Raw genomic sequence first — 17,515 nt, 5'->3', positions numbered from 1 at the left:
GTTTCTCTTGCTTATTTATCTATTCCATTTATCCTACTCCATCCCAGCTCACACTCTTCATTCCTTTCTAGCTACCTTGCTCATGGTACTTCATTTTCATCTCTCCCATCTCCATATTCTGGAACTACCTTCCCCTTTAGATCCAACAGTACACCGTTGTCCCTGTCTTCAAAGACTTTCTGAACTCACACCTTCCCCAGGAAGCCTTTTCTGATTCATTTTTCTTCTCCCCAGCCTATATATCCACAGTCGACCTATTCACGTCTTCTATTCCAATTACACTGTGATGCATTCATTACACACATGCTCATATAGATTTATATACTCTATTAACTAAGTACTTATTCATCTGTATTTCCATTTTCCCTTTCTTTTCTTTCTATAAATAAATTTGTCTCTGTTTCCAAGATCAGTTTGTAAGCTTAATGACAGGGATCATATCTTCTAACTATATTGAATTCTCTCAAGCACTAAGTAAAATATTCTACACTCAGTAGGCTCTCAATCAATACTATTGACTGGTTGTTGGCAAAGTATCATGCACTGTTTCTTTTGGAAAATATTTACAGGTCAACCTCTCTCTCAAGGTTGTACCTTGCATCCTATCATGTGCTTCTTTTCCTCTTGTTTTTCTTCTACTTCAGCATATTTCTTAAATAGACTCTTCCCTGATTCTTTTGCCAGTAAGGCCTAAGGCAAAGACACTGCCTCTTGAGAATGTAGGTCACTTATGGCCTGTGGCTCAAGCTTTCTCACTTTTCCATCCAGTTCCATCATAATATGGCATATCTAAAAACAGCTTACATCTAATCATCCTCAACACAGTAAAAAAAAAACACTGGTCAAAGGAGGTGATTAGGTTATCAATATCCGGGTAAGACAGACGAAGTCGGGCTAGGCCAGGGGCATCCAAGTTAACCATCGATCAACCAATTAATTATCTTTATTAAGTGCTTGTAGTGTGTACAGCATTGGTAGGCCATATGAACAAGAATAAATGTGTAGGTGGGTCACATTCTTTTTTTATTGATAATAATGGTGAAATATAGACTGTAACTATTCAAATGTATGAATTTTTCAGTCAAATGATCAATCATATTATTGAGCTCTTACTGTGTGCTTACTAGGTGCTTGGGAGGGCACAGATAAGAGAGTTGTTAGACATGTTCCCTGCCCACAAAAATCATATAGTCTAGAGAGGAATGGAGACATGAATGCAATGAAAAAAATTATGGATATGCTCATCAGTGCTGTGGGGCTGAGAGAGGAGTGAATAAAGTGTGCAAATCCAAATGCACAATTACTCCAAGGGGAAGGAAGGAAGCCTAAGCCCTCCTTTTCTTTTCCCCTACTTACTCATGCATCACCCTGACTTACTTCCTTTATTCATCCCCACTCCCAGCCTCACAGTCCCTAGGTACATATCTGTTCTTTATTTATTTATTTATTTATTTATTTATATTTATGTCTATCTCTCTCCCTAGACCATAAGCTCATTTTGGCCAGGGAATGTGCTAGTTTTTTATTATAGTGTACTCTCCCAAGTGCTTAGTACAGTGGTCTGTACACAGTAAGTGCTCAATAAATACAACTGAATGAAATGCAAAGGCAACACAAAAGGGAGTGGGAGAAGAGGAAATGAGAGCTTAGTCCAAGGAGGCTTGGCTTTTAATAAGGCTTTGAAGGTAGAGTAATTGTCTGTCAGATATGAAGAAAAAGGGCATTCTCCCGTCCAGAGGCAGGATGTTGGCAAGAGGTTGGTGGCAAACAATAGGATTAAAAAACAGTTTAATCAACTTTACTAGTGCAAAATTGGACAGCTATAGCAGAGTACTAGCCATAGATCAATTCTCATCAAAATCAGTGAGAATACTGGGCTTCCCAGACTAAGCTATTTCTCAAACACTGTGGGGTGAATTCTGTCAGGGCAAGCTCAATTATGACTCCAGGTTCTCAACAATGATGGTTACTCTAAACTTGATTTTGACCGTTTTGTGGAAGAATACTTTCACAGAACCAGTGAGTTTCAAATGTTGTCCAGAATTTGACCATATAGCCAGTAATGTCAGGAGAGTGCTGAGATTCAGAGATTCTTGATGTGATCATGATGTAACTGTAGTGGAATCAAATTTGAAGGACAGAAAACTATGTACTTTATTATATTAACCTTAAATTTCAACACCTAACTGATTTTAGCCTGGTGGTATGACACTGGAGGCAGTCAAAGAAGACACCACCTGTCTGCTATGTGACTTTGGGCAAGTCATTTAACTTCTCTTGGGCCTCAATTACCTCATCTATAAAATGGGGATTAAGAATGTGAGCCCCATGTGGGACAGGGACTGTGTCCAACCTGATTAATGTGTATCTACCCCAGAGCTCAGTACAGTGCCTGGCACATAGTGAGTGCTTAACAACTACCAAAAAAAAAAGAGCGGCATGGGTTAGCTGATTAAATCCCACTGTCTTAGTGGTGCATGTGGGTTAGCTAATTAAAGAACACTTTTGCTACGCAGGCTGAAGAAGCTGCTATTGATGCCTTTGGGTGGATGTCCATGGCTTCCAAAACTGCAAAATGGGGCAGAGAGGATTTGAAATAGTAGTTGCTACACTTGAAACACCCATGTAGATAAAAACCATTACCCAAGTTCATGTGGAAATGGCATCCAGTATCTTTCATCCATTGGTATTTAGATTCAAATAATTTTGCTGGATAGGCCCTTGGGATCATTTAAAATGATAAAAATTGTTAATACCATTGCAGCCACTTCATATAGGAACATTTGGTTCAACAATGACATAGTGATTTATTTGGTGGAAAATAGATTTGTTGCTGCCCTTACTGATCCTATTTTCCCTTCTCATCAAATAGTGGTAGAGTATTGACGTCTTCTGACTCTGTATTTTACAATAATTCTATCTTGTGATCCTGAAACAGAGGCTTCTCAATGTCCGATCCCTTTTATTTTGGTCCCTCTGTGATATAACTGGGGGATCTGAGCCCTAAATCCCAACTGAAAGAGCCCCTTGAGTCACTTTACAAATGTCTGGACTCTGGACAGTCTCCGCTGGGTCCTAAACCTTTCCAGTTCTTTTGTTCTTGAAACATAGGTTTGGGAAGTTTCACTCAGTGTTCCCCAAGTCCCTGCACCCCTACTGCTGCCTCCACACCCCTACTGAAGCCCAGATGACTCCCCAAAGGCAAAAAGTCAACAGAGTCTAGCCTACCAACTCTCTCTCAGAGCTGGATGCAAGAGCAAATGCTCCTCCCTCCCTGTCCACATACCTCCTCAGGTCCAGCAGCTTCTCCTTCTGCAGGCAGTCACCAGGATCTGTGATCTCAATACTGTTTAATCATTTCTTAATTTGGTAACAATGAAATCATTCTATTTTAAACTAACTTTTCGTAGAGCTAATACTTTTCCCCTCAAGACCCCGTTCCTTCCTGGAAGCATCTTGGGGCTCACATTCCTCTGGTCCTTCTTCCATCTTCTTGTGGGACATCCCAGATTCCAGTCTCGCCCTCTCCGAGTCATTTGAATACCAAGATCTCTCAGGATATTTTCTCCCCAATGGGGAGAGAAGTGCTGCTCCTCCTTAGTCCTAACTCTGGATTCCCGACCTTCAGGATATCCTAGGCCTCACCTGGAATCTTCTCTGATTCATTCATTCATTCAATCATATTTATTCATTCTGATCTCTCCCCGGCCCTATGTTCTCTCAGGTTCATAGACCGAGCTCTCCCATGCACACTGCTCTCAACCCTTGGCCCCAAGCCGGCTGAAGGTCTCCTTCTCCAACTACCTACCCTTCTCTACTTCATACAATCCCTTGCTCTGATTGTCTTGGTAAATATTCTCACTTCCCTCAGGGAGGGACACGCAAGGATTGGTAATAACTCCTCCAATACAGTTACTCTCAGAAAACATAGAAAAAATTCAAGTTTAGAATGGAAGCCAAGGGGGTATCTTTAAAATAAATGAAAACATTAGATGTTGGGCATCCTGGCATCCTGGTAAGAGTCACAGAATGTTGCCCCTTTCTTTCTGAGATGTCCCCTTGGGTTCTCACATTCCATTCAGCCAAAGCACTCTTACCACAGATATAGAGGAAAAGAGGGGAGAGAGGGGACTTGGTGGTGGGAGGGTAGTGAGACACAGATCAGACTCTGGGAGGCACTGGCAGGTGGAGAGAATCAATTAATCACTCCTGCAAGATGTTCTTTTCATTAAATGTGTCCAATTACCTAGCTACACTTTCTCGCGGCTTCATCCTGAATTCTATCCATTGCTTGTTTTCCTCATGTTTCTCTTCCACTTCAGCAGCTTTCTTTGACTGACTCCTTTCCCTGAGTCTCTTGACGATTTGGCTTGTGACAAAGCCGCTGCCTCCTGGGATTTTGGTTCCCTTAAGGCCTGTGACTCAGAGTGTACTATTTCTTCATCCAATTCCAACACAGTGTGACATATATGCATCACTTTAGAGCAAGGTACTGGGAATGCTTCCAGGATGACATGCCATTTCTAACTGTGTCTCCCTATTCTCCACTTCCCTGTTGAGTTTCTCTCAAGCTCCTCAGTTCCACACTGCCTGGAAAAAGTCAGTGTATTTATTTCTGAATACTGAAAGTAGATAAATTACTGCTTAAAAGATGATTTTATTTCATTGATTCAATTATAAATAAATGGTACGTACCATACTACACTTGAAGAGCTTTTCACTTTCACAGAGACTATGTTCTTTTTAGTATGGTTTGGGAAGCAGCATGGCCTAGTGGGATGAGCACAGGCCTGGGAGCCAGGGACCTGGGTCCTAATCCCCGGTCCACCACATGCCTGCTGGGTGACCTTGGGTAAATCACTTAACTTCTCTGGGCTTCAGTTCTCTCATCTGCAAAATGGGGATTCAATACCTGTCCTCCCTCCTACTTAGAGCGTGAGCCCTTTGTGGGACCTGATTAACTTGTACCTACCCCAGTGCTTAGTACAGTACTTGACATGGAGTAAGTGCTCACCAAGTATCATGATTATTATTATGGTAAGGAATGTTTTATTTTCATAGACTATATGATATTGGTCTAATTATAAAGGGATGTATTTTACCAATGAATGTTTTTCTCTCTAGGTTCGCCATGTCTTTTGATGCTCTTTCTTTCTTTAAAAAAAGTTTGCACCAGGAGCATAAGGTAGCTAGCAATAATTATTGATATATCCATTATATGTGAAAAATAAAACCAATTGTTTTTGTTTCTTTCTAGGAATTTCAGGACTATGTGAATGATTCTGGGGAACATGGAATTGTGGTCTTCTCTTTGGGTTCAATGGTCTCAGAAATTCCAGTGAAGAAAGCAATGGAAATTGCTGAAGCTTTGGGACGAATACCTCAAACAGTAAGAAAAAGCCCATTTCTCTCTGTCTGTGTCTCTATCTTTCTATCCCTCTATTCTTGTCTCTCTTTCTATTTTTCTGTCTCTCTATCCCTATCTCAATTAATCCATCATTGGTATTAATTGAGTATGCCTACTCCACTTACATGCTAAGGCCAAGGACCACTGCTGGTTCAAATTGAGACATTCGGCTATCCCTGTTGATCTCTAACTCATCCTCATCTCCTAAAACTCTGCTCTCTCCTCTATAAAGCAACAATACTTTTCTTCCCTTACTGACTCCCTTGCCCATCACCCATGTTAGCTGTTTCTGACTTTTAATTCCCTCTTTAAACTCCATCTCCTCACATCCCCACCTCTCGCCTCTGGTGACCATGCCATCTAGCTCATCTACAAAATTGAAGCCCTCAAGCGTGAACTCCCTAGAAATTTCTCCCTCATCTCTCCAGTCCCATCTCACTCTCACCCCTACGCATATCCACACTCTCATCCTTCTCAGCCATGTCTCAGGAGGAAATCTCCTGCCTCCTTTCAAAATCTACGCCTTCCACGTTTGCCTCCAACCCCTTCACTTCACACCTCATTAAAAAAACCCACAAACTTACCCCATCTCTTCTTTCCGACAGTAATCTTCAATCATTCACTTTGCAATGGTTTCTTCCCTTGTGCCTTTCAAACATGTCCACCTATCCTAAAACAACCTCTCTCCCTGGACCCCACTTCTCCCTTCAGTTATTACCCATCTCCCTCTTATTATTCCTTTTCAAACTCCTCAAACAAGTTGTTTACACATTTTGCCTTCACTTCTTCTCTCTCTCATTGATCCCCTCTGATCTGGCTTCTGCCACACTTCACCACTGAAACTGCTCTCTCCAAGGCCACTACTGACCTCCTCCTTGACAAATTCAACAGATTCTACTCCACTCTACTCTTCCTGGAACTCTCAGCTGCCTTTGACACTTCAGACTACCCACTTCTCCTGTAAACACTATCTAACCTTAGTTTTGTGGACACTGTCCTCTCATGGTTCTCCTACTACCCCTTTGGCTCTTATTTCTCAATCTTTGCTCTAGTTCCTCACCTGCCTTCCACCTCCTAACTATGGGGGACCCTCAAGCCTCAGTTCTGGGACTGCTTCTAAATCTTCATTACTTCATTTACACCCACTCCCTTAGAGTACTCATCCACTCCCATAGCTTCAATTACCATCTCTAAATTGGTAATTCCCCAATCTATCCCTTCAGGCCTGACTTTTCTTCTCTGCAGCCTCACATTTCCCCCCTGCCTTCAAGACATTTCTACTCTGACTTAAACTAAACATGTTCTAAACAGAACTCTTTGTCTTCCAACTCCAGCTCTGTCCTTCTCTTGTCTTTCCCATCTCTATAGAGAACACCACCAATCTTTTTGTCTCATAAGCCCATAATGTTAACATTATCTTGGGCTCATCTGTCTCTTTCAACCCAAATATTGTCAGTCACCAAATCAATCAATCAATCAGTCAATCATATTTATTTAGTGCTTACTATGTGCAGAGATCTGTTCTAAGCGACTGGGAGAACACAACAGAATTAGCAGACACTTCCCCTGCCCATAACAAGCTTACAGACTAGGGACAAGCTAGTTCTATTTTCACAACACCTCTAGAAACTGCCCCTTCCTCTCTATCCAAAGCACTAACACACTGGTCCAAGTATTTGTCATACCCCATCTCGAATATTGCTTCAGCCTCCTCACTGACCTTCCTGCATTCAACCTCTCCCCTACCCAGTTAATGCTCTACTCTGCTGCCCAGATCATTTTTCTACACAAATGTTAAGTTCACATCTCCTCATTTTTCAAGAGACTCCAATGGTTGTTTTCCACATCACGTCGATTTCCACATCAGGCAGAAACTTTTCACCTTCAGCTTTAAGAAATCAATCAGCTCTCTTCCACCTGTCTACCTTCATTCCTCTCCAGCTACAACTCAGCTTGAAACTTCACTTCTCTACCACCAGCCTCCCTTCTGTGCCTCAGTCTTGTCACATTGTAGCTGCTTATGCCTGGAAAACCTTCATCTTCATCTCTGACAGACCTCAACGCTCCCCATCTTCGAGCCCTACTGAAATCCAATCTCCTCCGGAAGGCTACCCTATTCTCTCTCCCTTTGATAACACTTATGCACTGGGTCTACTCACCCCTTTGATAATTATTCTACTTTACCCATGGCACTTATATACATATCCTTATACTCTTTGATGTTTGTCTTCCCTGCTAGATTGTAAGTTCCTTGCAGGCAAGGATCGTGTCTCCCTACTCTATTGTACTTAGTATATGTAGCATAGTGATTGATTAATTGAATGCCTACCGTAGGTACTCAGTGCCTGGGAGAGTATGAGAGTACTACTAGTCATGATCACTCCCCTTAAGGACCTTGCAATTTATCTCTGCCTAAATTTTCCTGTCTTTTGCTGGTTAGAAATGTAACTTTTCAATATTAAGTTGTTCAGCTCCTTCACTTCCAATTCAACTTTACTCTGAACTCATTTAGGGCCTTCTGAGACTCTGAAGGACAGACTGCTTATTATTAGTTGTTCTCATTTCTCCTAAGAAGAACTCTGATTTGGTAATGGAGACTGCCTCAATAAGTTTATAACGCTATTTGTGCCAATAACTGATTGTTTAATAATACTCTCACTAAGAGGGTCTCATTTTGCATAATATAAAAAAAACTATTGTATTTATTTTTTTTTCTTTCTATCAAATGACAAAATGCTGATGCATCTGAAACTTCCCTTAAGGTATCTTTCACTCTAGTTCCTCGATACCACCTAATCAAGGAGAGCACAGTCCATGTTTCATAAGGGGCTCACAGTCTTAATCCCCATTTTAAAGATGAGGTAACTGAGGCACAGAGAAGTTAGGTGACTTGCCCAAGATCACACAGCAGGCAAGTGGTAAAGCTGGGATTAGAACTCAAGTCCTTCTAAATCCTAGCACAGGGCTCTACCCACTAGATCATACTGCTTCACTTATGAGACCATAATAACTAAATATATTATAACTTCAGTAGTTAACTATTGCAATATGATCTTATTCTTTTTCCCAGCCTTGATTTTTTTTTTCTATTAGTCAACTTGAGAGCTTCAGTCAGAGTTTTCTAGCTCCAAATGGTGGCTGTGTTGAAAGATCTTCTGCTTAATTTTAATGTTGTTCTTTTTGCTTCCCTGAGGTCCTCTGGAGGTATACTGGAAAACCACCAGCAAATCTTGCAAAAAACACCAAACTTGTGAAGTGGCTACCTCAGAATGATCTGCTTGGTATGATGGGGACTAAGGTGGGAGGATATTTGGTTTAAAAGTTCAAGTGAGTTGAGCTCAAAGATAATGTAAGGAAATAAAGCAGAAGCATCCTCTCTGGATGGTGGGCAACAGCATAATGCAGCAATTTCCCTCCTCAACTCAGGGAGCAGACTGTCATGAGAAGGTGAAAGATGCATTTTGGGTCGTTATTATTGGATGAGACCAGTGAAGCTCTGAAAGAGGAGAATGAACGAGTGGTAGGGTGGCGGTGAAGTCATAGTCAGTCAATCATATTTACTGAGAGCTTTCGGGTGCAACACTCTGTACTAAGCTTCTGGGAGCGTAATAATAATAATTATTTGTTTTTATTAGGCATTTACTGTGTGCCAGACACTACACCAAGCTCTTGGGTGGATACAAGCAAATCATTCCCCAGTTTAATGGATGAGGTTACTGAGGCACAGAGAAGTGAAGTAACTTACCCAAGGTCAAAAAGCAGAGCCAGATATAGAACCCACAGTCTTCTGACTCCCAGGCCCATACTTTATCCACTACGCCATGCTACTTCTCATGTACAATACAACAATGTTTTACAACAATATTACAACATATTACAACAATATAACAATTTAACAGACATATTTCATGCCCACAACAAGTGTAAGAGTCTAGAGGGGATGACAGGGGTTAACATAAATAAATAAATTATAGGTATAATTTGTTCAACTAATCTAATTCTCAGTGAGGCTTACTAAGTACCATTGATTGATTGATTCTCCCATTCCACAGCTATTCTGGTTGAAGGGAGAATAGGTTGTCTGGGTAGCATAGAATGTGATGGAAGAGGCTTGCATGGCTAGAGTATGAAGATAGCTTGGAAAGTTCAGGCATAAAAAGCTTCACGGGTGCTCAGCCATTGACTGACTTTTGCGATAAGGCATACTAAGCCCGGTGTGGGGAGGAATTGTCTTTCATTATTGCTGAATCGTACTTTCCAAGAGCTTAATACAGTGCTCTGCTCACAGTAAGTGCTCAGTAAGTATGATTGAATGAATGAAAACTATCAGAGAACGATAATGAACCCCACCTCTTCTTTGAGGAATAAAGTAATGGGCTGGTTAATGTGGAGCACTCCGAGAGATGATTCTATAGGCTTAACTGTGAAAACCCTTCTTCCACCCCTCCATCCACTGAAGTCTAAAAGTCAAGAGAAGCAGCATGGCTTAGCACATAGGGCATGGACCTGGGAGTCAGAGGATCTAGGTTTTAATCCCCGCTCCACCACATGTCTGCTATATGACCTTGGGTAAGTTACTTAACTTCCCTGGGGTTCAGTTACTTTGTTTGTAATATGGGAATTAAGATTGTGAGTCCCATGTCAGACAGGGACTGTGCCCAACCTGATTAACCTGTATCTACCCCCGCATTTAGAAAAATGCTTAGCACATAGAAAGCACTTAACAAGTATCATAATTATTATTCTTATTGCTGTTGTTAAAATGCTGCCAGGATTAGCAGTGTCCTGGAAGGAGAAAACGGGGTTTTTAGAATGAAGGAAGCACTCAGGGGTTTCGCTTCAGATGGATTTTCCCCCCAGTTATGTATTATAACATTACATAAAATATGTGCACCTGCCGCATAATAAAATAGTATCCATATCAAATGGGAGAGTTAAGCACAATTATCCCTGGCTCAGGGCAGCCAAATGTCTGAAGCTGCCCCTGCAAACAGACCTCCATTGACGTCTTAGATTGGACACAAACCTCGTCTGACGTGGGGCTTACAATCCCCATTTTGCCAAGAATGCTGAACCTAGATGGGTTAAGTGACTTACCCAAGGTCACATAGTAGCCCAGTGGCAGGGTGGGAATGGAACCCAAGTCCATCTCTGAGTCCATGCTCTTTCCACTAGGCCACATGGCCTTACATGGAGCAAGCGTCCATGGGAAGCAGGTCATAGAGTCCCAGGTTGTTATTTTTGAGAGCCCAGAGCCTGCAGCAAGACTTCTCAGGTCACAGTGATCAATTCTTGGTAACAGATCACACTGTGGCCTTTCAAGCTACACTTCTGACTGACAGAGACTGTCTCTGATCAATCATTCGATTAATCACATTTATTGAGTGCTTACTATGTGCAGAACACTGTACTAAGAACTTGAAAGAACATAATACAACTGAATTAGCAGACATGTTCCTTGTCCACAATGAATTTACAGTCTAGAGGGGAAGACAGACATTAATATGAATATGATATTAGACTAATAATAATAATAATTGTGTATTTATTAAGCACTTACTATGTGCCAACCACTGCTCTAAGCACTGGGGTAGATACAAGGTAATCAGGCTGGATATAGTCCACGTCCCACATGGAGCTCTCAGTCTTAATCCTTATTTTACAAATGAAGTAACTGAGGCACAGGGAAGTCAAGTGACTTACCCAAGTTGACACAGCAGACATGTGGCAGAGCCAAGATTAGAACCCACATCCTCTGATTCCCAGGCCCATGCTCTCTCCACTAGGCCATGCATGATATTGAACTGATCCCACTAACCAAGAGCTAAATGCAGCTGAGTAGACAGGACAGATGTGGGTTTTGGGTGTCCAAAATATAATCTATGCCAGTCAAAGCATAAGATTTACTTAGTTTGCTCTCTAAAGACTGAGTGTCCTCGGTGGGGTTATGATAATAATGATAATAGTCGTATTTGTTCAGTGCTTGCTATGGCCGAATCATTGTACTAAGCACTTAGGCGGATACAAGATAATCAGGTCCCACATGGGGCTCACATTCTAAGTAGGAGGTATTGAATCCTGATTTTGAAGATCAGAGAACTGAGGCACAGAGAAGTTGAGTGATTTGCCCAAGGTCACACAGCAGGTACGCAGCAGAATCAGGATTAGAACCTAGGTCCTCTGACTCCCAGGCCCGTGCTCTTCCCACTAGGCCATACCTCTGCCCTGAGTTTTCAGACTCAGCTTAGCCTGTGCCTCACTTCAACGGTGTCCACAAGTTCATTCATTCAATCGTATGTACTGAGTGCTTATTGTGTGCAGAGCACTCTACTGAGCCCTTGGAAAGCACAATTCAGCAACAAAGAGAGACGATTGCTGTCCACACCGGGCTTACAGTCAGGAAGGGAGGAGACAGACATCAAAGCAAGTTAACAGGCATCCATAGCATCAGTATAAATAAATAGAATTATAGATATATGCATCAAAACAGGAAAACAGACATTAATATAAATAAATAGAATTATAGATATGTACATATATACACATGTGCTGGGTGCGGGGTGGTAGGGAGTGGGGGAAGAGCAAAGGGAGCGAGTCGGGGTGTTGGGGTGGGGGGCGGGAGATGAGGAAAAAGGGAACAAGTGCACCTGCTCAGGTGAGCAGATGGTAGATTTTCAAAAGTGAATCCTGGGATGGGAATTTTCATTGTGAAAGGCCAAGGAGATGGTGTGCAGACAGTCTCAGATTCAGGGTGCTTCATGATTCAGAATTCTCTGAGCACCATTGCTCCATAGTTACAGTTAGGGACAGGGACAGGATACTCCCCTTGTGATCAGAAAAATCTCTGGCCTGGGACCATCTCAGACTGATCAGGAGAAATCTCTGACCAACGGTGGTCTCTACATCTAGGAAGGCAGTCGGCTCCAAAACGGGTTGTCCGGGTGGCTGTCAATTGAAGGGATACCACAGAGCACCTCTGATTGACCAATCAGTGCAGAGAAGCAGCGGGGCCTAGTGGAAAGAGCATAGGCCTGAGAGTTGGAGGACCTGGGTTCTTATCCTGGCTCTGTCAATTGCTTGCTGTGTGACTTTGGGCAAGTTACTTAACTTCTCTGCGCCTCAGTTTCCTCAACTGTAAAATGAGGATTAAATAGCTGTTCTCCCTCCTACTTAGACCGTGAGCTCCATGAGGGACAGGGACATTCTCTGACCTAATTAACTTGTCTCTACCTCAGTGCTTAGACTGGTGTTTGACACATAGTAAGCACTTAACAAATACCATAAAACAATCAAAAACAAACCATCCGTAGGCTGCGGGTAGATGTAAGGGAAGCAGCATGGCCTAGTAGAAAAAGCAAGGGCCTGGAAGCCAGAGGACCTGGATTCTAATCCTGGCTCGGCCACTTTTCTGCTGTGTGACCTTGGACAAGTCACTTCTCTGCGCCTCAGTTTCCTCCACCGCAAAATGGGGATTGAATACCTGTTCTCCCTCCTATTTAGACTGTGAGCCCCAGGGGGGACAGGGTCTGTAACTGGCCTATTTAACTTATATCTACAACACGTGGTAAGCGCACACTATTATTAAAAAAAAAAAGGCTTTCAGGAGACTCCTTGGGGAATGGGAATGTGAATCTTGTTTCTGTGTCATTCTCCCTAGGGCTTAGTACAGTGTAGGCACTCGATACTTACCATTGATCGATTGCCCCCTAATGAGGCTGAATCTACTTGTGCTGTCTGAAAGTCTAAGACTCCAAGTAGAGGGAGAGATGTAGCATACCAATAGTGCATAGCCAAACCACACACTATAATCTCCCTGACTTTTTTTTTTCTCATCCTAGCTCACCCCAAGACCCGGGCCTTTATCACTCACGCTGGCTCCCATGGCATATACGAGGGAATATGTAATGGAGTTCCAATGGTGTTGTTGCCGTTATTTGGCGATCAAATGGATAACGCTAAACGCGTTGAGTCCCGAGGAGCAGGGGTGATTCTGAACGTCCTGGAGATGACATCTGAAGATTTAAGCAATGCCTTGAAAACAGTCATTACTGACAAAAGGTAAGGGAAAGGAGGGTTCTTTTAATTCCACAGATTCTAAAATGTACTTTAAAGTAATTCTCTTGGCTCTCGTTTCTCTTTGTATTGCATTAGCCATCTCCGATTTTGTAACATCCACCATGGAGACGTAGAATAATTTGGAACGGCTGAGCTTGTTCATTTTCTGGTCAGGATCTGGTTAACGTGAGGGTTTTCCCTTTGTTTTTGCTGAAAAAATCCCTCTGTTCAGAAGGCCAATTGTAAAAGCAACTTTTAGCTTTATTGTCATGACTCCTCCTCTAGATTTCCCCTCTAAACTGCGAGCTCATTGTGGGTGGGAATTTGTCTGTTTGTTGTCATATTGTACACTCCCAAGCACTTTGCTCACAGTGCTTTGCTCACAGTAAGCGCTCAATAAATGTGATTGAATGAATGAGTGAATGACTATAACACCAGCCTTAGTAGCCTAGAAAAAATGAAATGATTCATGGAATAATTACAGTGGTATTTGTTAAGGGTTTATTCTGTGCCAATCACTGGACCAAACTCTAGAGTAAATACAATATTATCAGGTCAGACACAGACCCTGTCCTACATAGGGCTTAGGAGAGAGAAGAGGTATTGAATCCCCATTTTAAGATGAGGAAACTGAGGCCCAGAGAAGTTAAGTGACTTACCTAAGGTCACACAGTAGGGAAGTGACGGACCTGCGATTAGAACCCCGGGCCTTTGCTCTTTACACTAAGCCACACTGCTTCTCTCATCCTCCTCTTCAATTCCAGTGGTTAACAATAAATCTCAGTTCTCCAGCTCATGCTGGTTCAAAGATTTCTTTGAAAGAACCTAAAATTTTGGAACATCTTTTACTCTCCCTATCAGTCATCTTCATTAATTCTGCTGGATCCTTCCTCCGACCAGGGGTTTAATGTCATCTATGACTGAGCTGAACTATCAGCATTTCGGCCCCAATCATAGATGGAAACCAGTATTTCACAGTAAAATAGCCCAGGCATATTGGAGTATGCCTCTGAAATAATTTTCCCTGACATAAGAGGAATCTAGTTCAGCTAGCCTGCTGTTTACAGACCCTGCCACAGTTTCTACTGGAATTCAGAAAGTTAATTCAGTTATTTGAGAGATTTTCACTAGAAAGCTATGAAAACAAAATAGGGAAAATCGTTCCATGGACAAAGTATGTTTCTTTATAACCCTGCCTAACTGCCAGAGTTAATTAAAAAAAAAGCATTCAGCAGGGTTTCAGACAATCATATTTACTGAGCACTTACTGTGTGCAAAATACTGTACTAAGCGCTTGGGAGAGTAATAATAACTGTGGTATTTGTTATGTGCTTACTATGCGCCAGGCACTGTACTAAACACTGTGGGGGAATACAGGCAAATCAGATTGGATACAGTCCCTGTCCCACATGGGGTACTTAGTCTTAATCCCCATTTTACAGATGAAGTAACTGAGGCACAGAGAAGAGAAGTGACTTGCCTAAGGTCACACAGCTGACAAATGGCAGAGCCAGAATTAGAACCCATGAACTTCTGATTCCCAGGCCCATGCTTTATCCACTAGGCCATGCTGCTTCTCTACAATATAACAGTGTAACGGACACATTCCCTGCCCACAGCGAGTTTACCGTGTAGAAGGGGAGACAGACATTAAAATAAATAAATAAATTGCCAATAGGTACCCGGGGTCCTCTTATTCATTTCCCTGGATTCACATGATTGTTTTTGTTGGGGTACTTTCAGCTACAAAGAGAACATCATGCGTCTTTCGGCTCTTCACAAAGACCGACCTGTGGAGCCTCTTGACCTTGCCGTGCACTGGGTGGAATTTGTGATGAAGCATAAAGGAGCCCCACATCTGCGACCTGCTGCCCACGATCTCAACTGGTTCCAGTATCACTGCTTGGATGTAATCGGTTTCTTCCTGGTCATTACGTTGAGCGTCTTCTTCATCTTCTTTAAGTCTTGCATGTTTTGCTTCAGGAAGTGTTTCCCAAAGAAAGAGAAAGCTAAGAAGTCCCAGAAAAACAAGTCGCACTGAGAGGTTCCATCTCATTGCTAGACCAGGAAGAAAATGAACGTTTCTGTTCACACTGGGACAGCTGGACATACACTTGATGAAGCAGTAGTAATAGCATTTATTAAGCACTTACTGTGTGCAGAGCACTGCACTAAATGTTGGGAGGGAATACACTCAATTTTGATAAAGAAGAGCAGATCTTCTTCTTTTTATCTTAACTAGTAAAACAAAATTAAGACACGCTAAACTATGAGGTTTTTTCCAATGAATCTTCAATGATGCACAGAGAGTCAATCATATTTATTTAGAGCTTACTGTGTGCAGAGCACTGTACTAAGCACTTGGGAGAGTACAGTACAACAATATAACAGACACATTCCCTGCCCTCCACGAGAAAGTGAGTTTCCTTCTCTGATGTAGCAGATTTTGCTCTCGTTCTTAGACTGTGACCAACTAATATGTAAAGTTGTACAGTACCCACTTCAATAAATCCATACCAAATTTCTGAATGTGTGTCCTTTTTTGAGGACAAAATAATTTTCTTTTAATGGATGTTCTCTCAGTGGTGTGAAAGATGCTACTGGGAGGTAGTTTTGGGAATCTAGAGTACAGGCCAGTACTATATTTGAATATGGCCCTTTCCTGCTTGATTATGGGTCAAAGCTGAAGTGAACATTCATTAATCAGGGTTCATCAGTACCGTTTCTGGTCAGGTCCAATTTGGGTCCAAACTTTTTTCTCAGTGCTACACCTTCATCTCTATACCAACACTGATTGTGCCACAGTTTGCAAGGTAAATCTTAACTATAGTTCAGCAAAGGGGACAGTTCAGATGTATGCAACAGCAGTGTGCCTGGCTAATCCACGAATCCCTCGTCAACAGAAAGTTTCCAGAAACAAATTAAATACCTTAATGACACTATGAAGTAAAACCTCAGACCAAGTAACGTACCTTGAACACTTCCGTAACAGAAGCTGAAGATAGATCAACCTGTTGTGAGGCAATCAGAACTAGGATAATTGTCTTGAAGCAGCACCTCCACTATTAGCCATATTTTGATCTTATAAGTCACAACTGCCCACGATGATAAAATCTGGTTATAAATAGCATCATCTTTGAACTCAAAGGACAACCAAATTTTAATACCCATATGACAGTGGATGAAAAGTTTTGGTTTGTTTGGCTACTCACTTACCTGACACCAGATGTCAGTACAAGCTTGCGATTCTGATTTAAAATTGTGCCTACTCCTAATTTTCCTTTTAGTCTTTCATGAGTTTCATCATTAAATATTTTGGTAACAGTAGTATTGGGGTGGTAAGCATTACTGCAACTGCAGTAAAAACTGGCATAAAAGGCATTCCCCAAAGATCAGTCACTGATACAAATTTGAATTTTCTGTTTATGTTGTTTGCAGTAACATCCACAAGAGCCTAATTCCTACCTAAGTGTGGCATAGCTGTGATGAGGCTCAACAAAAAGCTCTCAAAGGAGCATGAGATTAGTCGATGTACCTAGGATGAGACGATATCAAGATAGATTCTAAGCATGATGGGAATTATTATTGTACCCTTAGTGTCCTAGGAGGATGTGGTCAAATGCAGGGCATCAAACGTGAGGGTCTTCTGGAAATAGTGTTGCAATTGACAACATTGAAAAATTATTTCTTGACTTCCCTCCCCCTTTACTCCTCTTAAGGACACCTTCAAGCTGTACCCAGCTCACAGATTTTCTGTCTCCGATCTATTCTCCTGGAATTCCCCTTCAGATCCTCAGTACTATAATTCTCATCTTCAGAGATCTAATAAAAACCCACCTCCTCAAGGAATCAGCAGTCGATCAATAGTTTTTATGAGTACTTATTGTGGACAACACTAAACTGCTACACTACGGAGAATGTAATAGTGGACACAACACCATCCTCCAAAAGCTTACAATCTAAGAGGGGAGACACAATGAAAAAAGTTTACAGATAGGAGAAAGAAGTGGATAGGTATATTAAATATTGCTCAAATAGTAAGGACTGAAACTC

The 17,515-nt window shown here is 41.9% G+C and overlaps 1 protein-coding gene across 7 annotated transcripts in view; it reads left to right on the top strand.

Annotated features, from left to right (window-relative positions):
* Positions 1-15,991, top strand: part of LOC100079726 (UDP-glucuronosyltransferase 1A1-like) — an 85,413-nt gene extending 69,422 nt beyond the window's left edge. For all 7 annotated transcript variants that reach the window (XM_029068987.2, XM_007668745.3, XM_007668759.3 and 4 more), the window contains 4 exons: positions 5,258-5,389; positions 8,601-8,688; positions 13,246-13,465; positions 15,206-15,991. In XM_029068987.2, coding sequence (XP_028924820.1) covers positions 5,258-5,389; positions 8,601-8,688; positions 13,246-13,465; positions 15,206-15,503 — 738 coding nt within the window. In that variant the 3' untranslated portion in view covers positions 15,504-15,991. The remainder of the gene's footprint in view (positions 1-5,257; positions 5,390-8,600; positions 8,689-13,245; positions 13,466-15,205) is intronic.
* Positions 15,992-17,515: the final 1,524 nt, after the last annotated feature.

This window comes from Ornithorhynchus anatinus, chromosome 7 (genome assembly GCF_004115215.2).
Source record: "Ornithorhynchus anatinus isolate Pmale09 chromosome 7, mOrnAna1.pri.v4, whole genome shotgun sequence".
Taxonomy (NCBI): Eukaryota; Metazoa; Chordata; class Mammalia; order Monotremata; family Ornithorhynchidae; genus Ornithorhynchus; species Ornithorhynchus anatinus.
The sequence above is the reverse complement of the archived record's forward strand: the minus strand, read 5'-3'. Positions and strand labels throughout refer to the sequence as shown.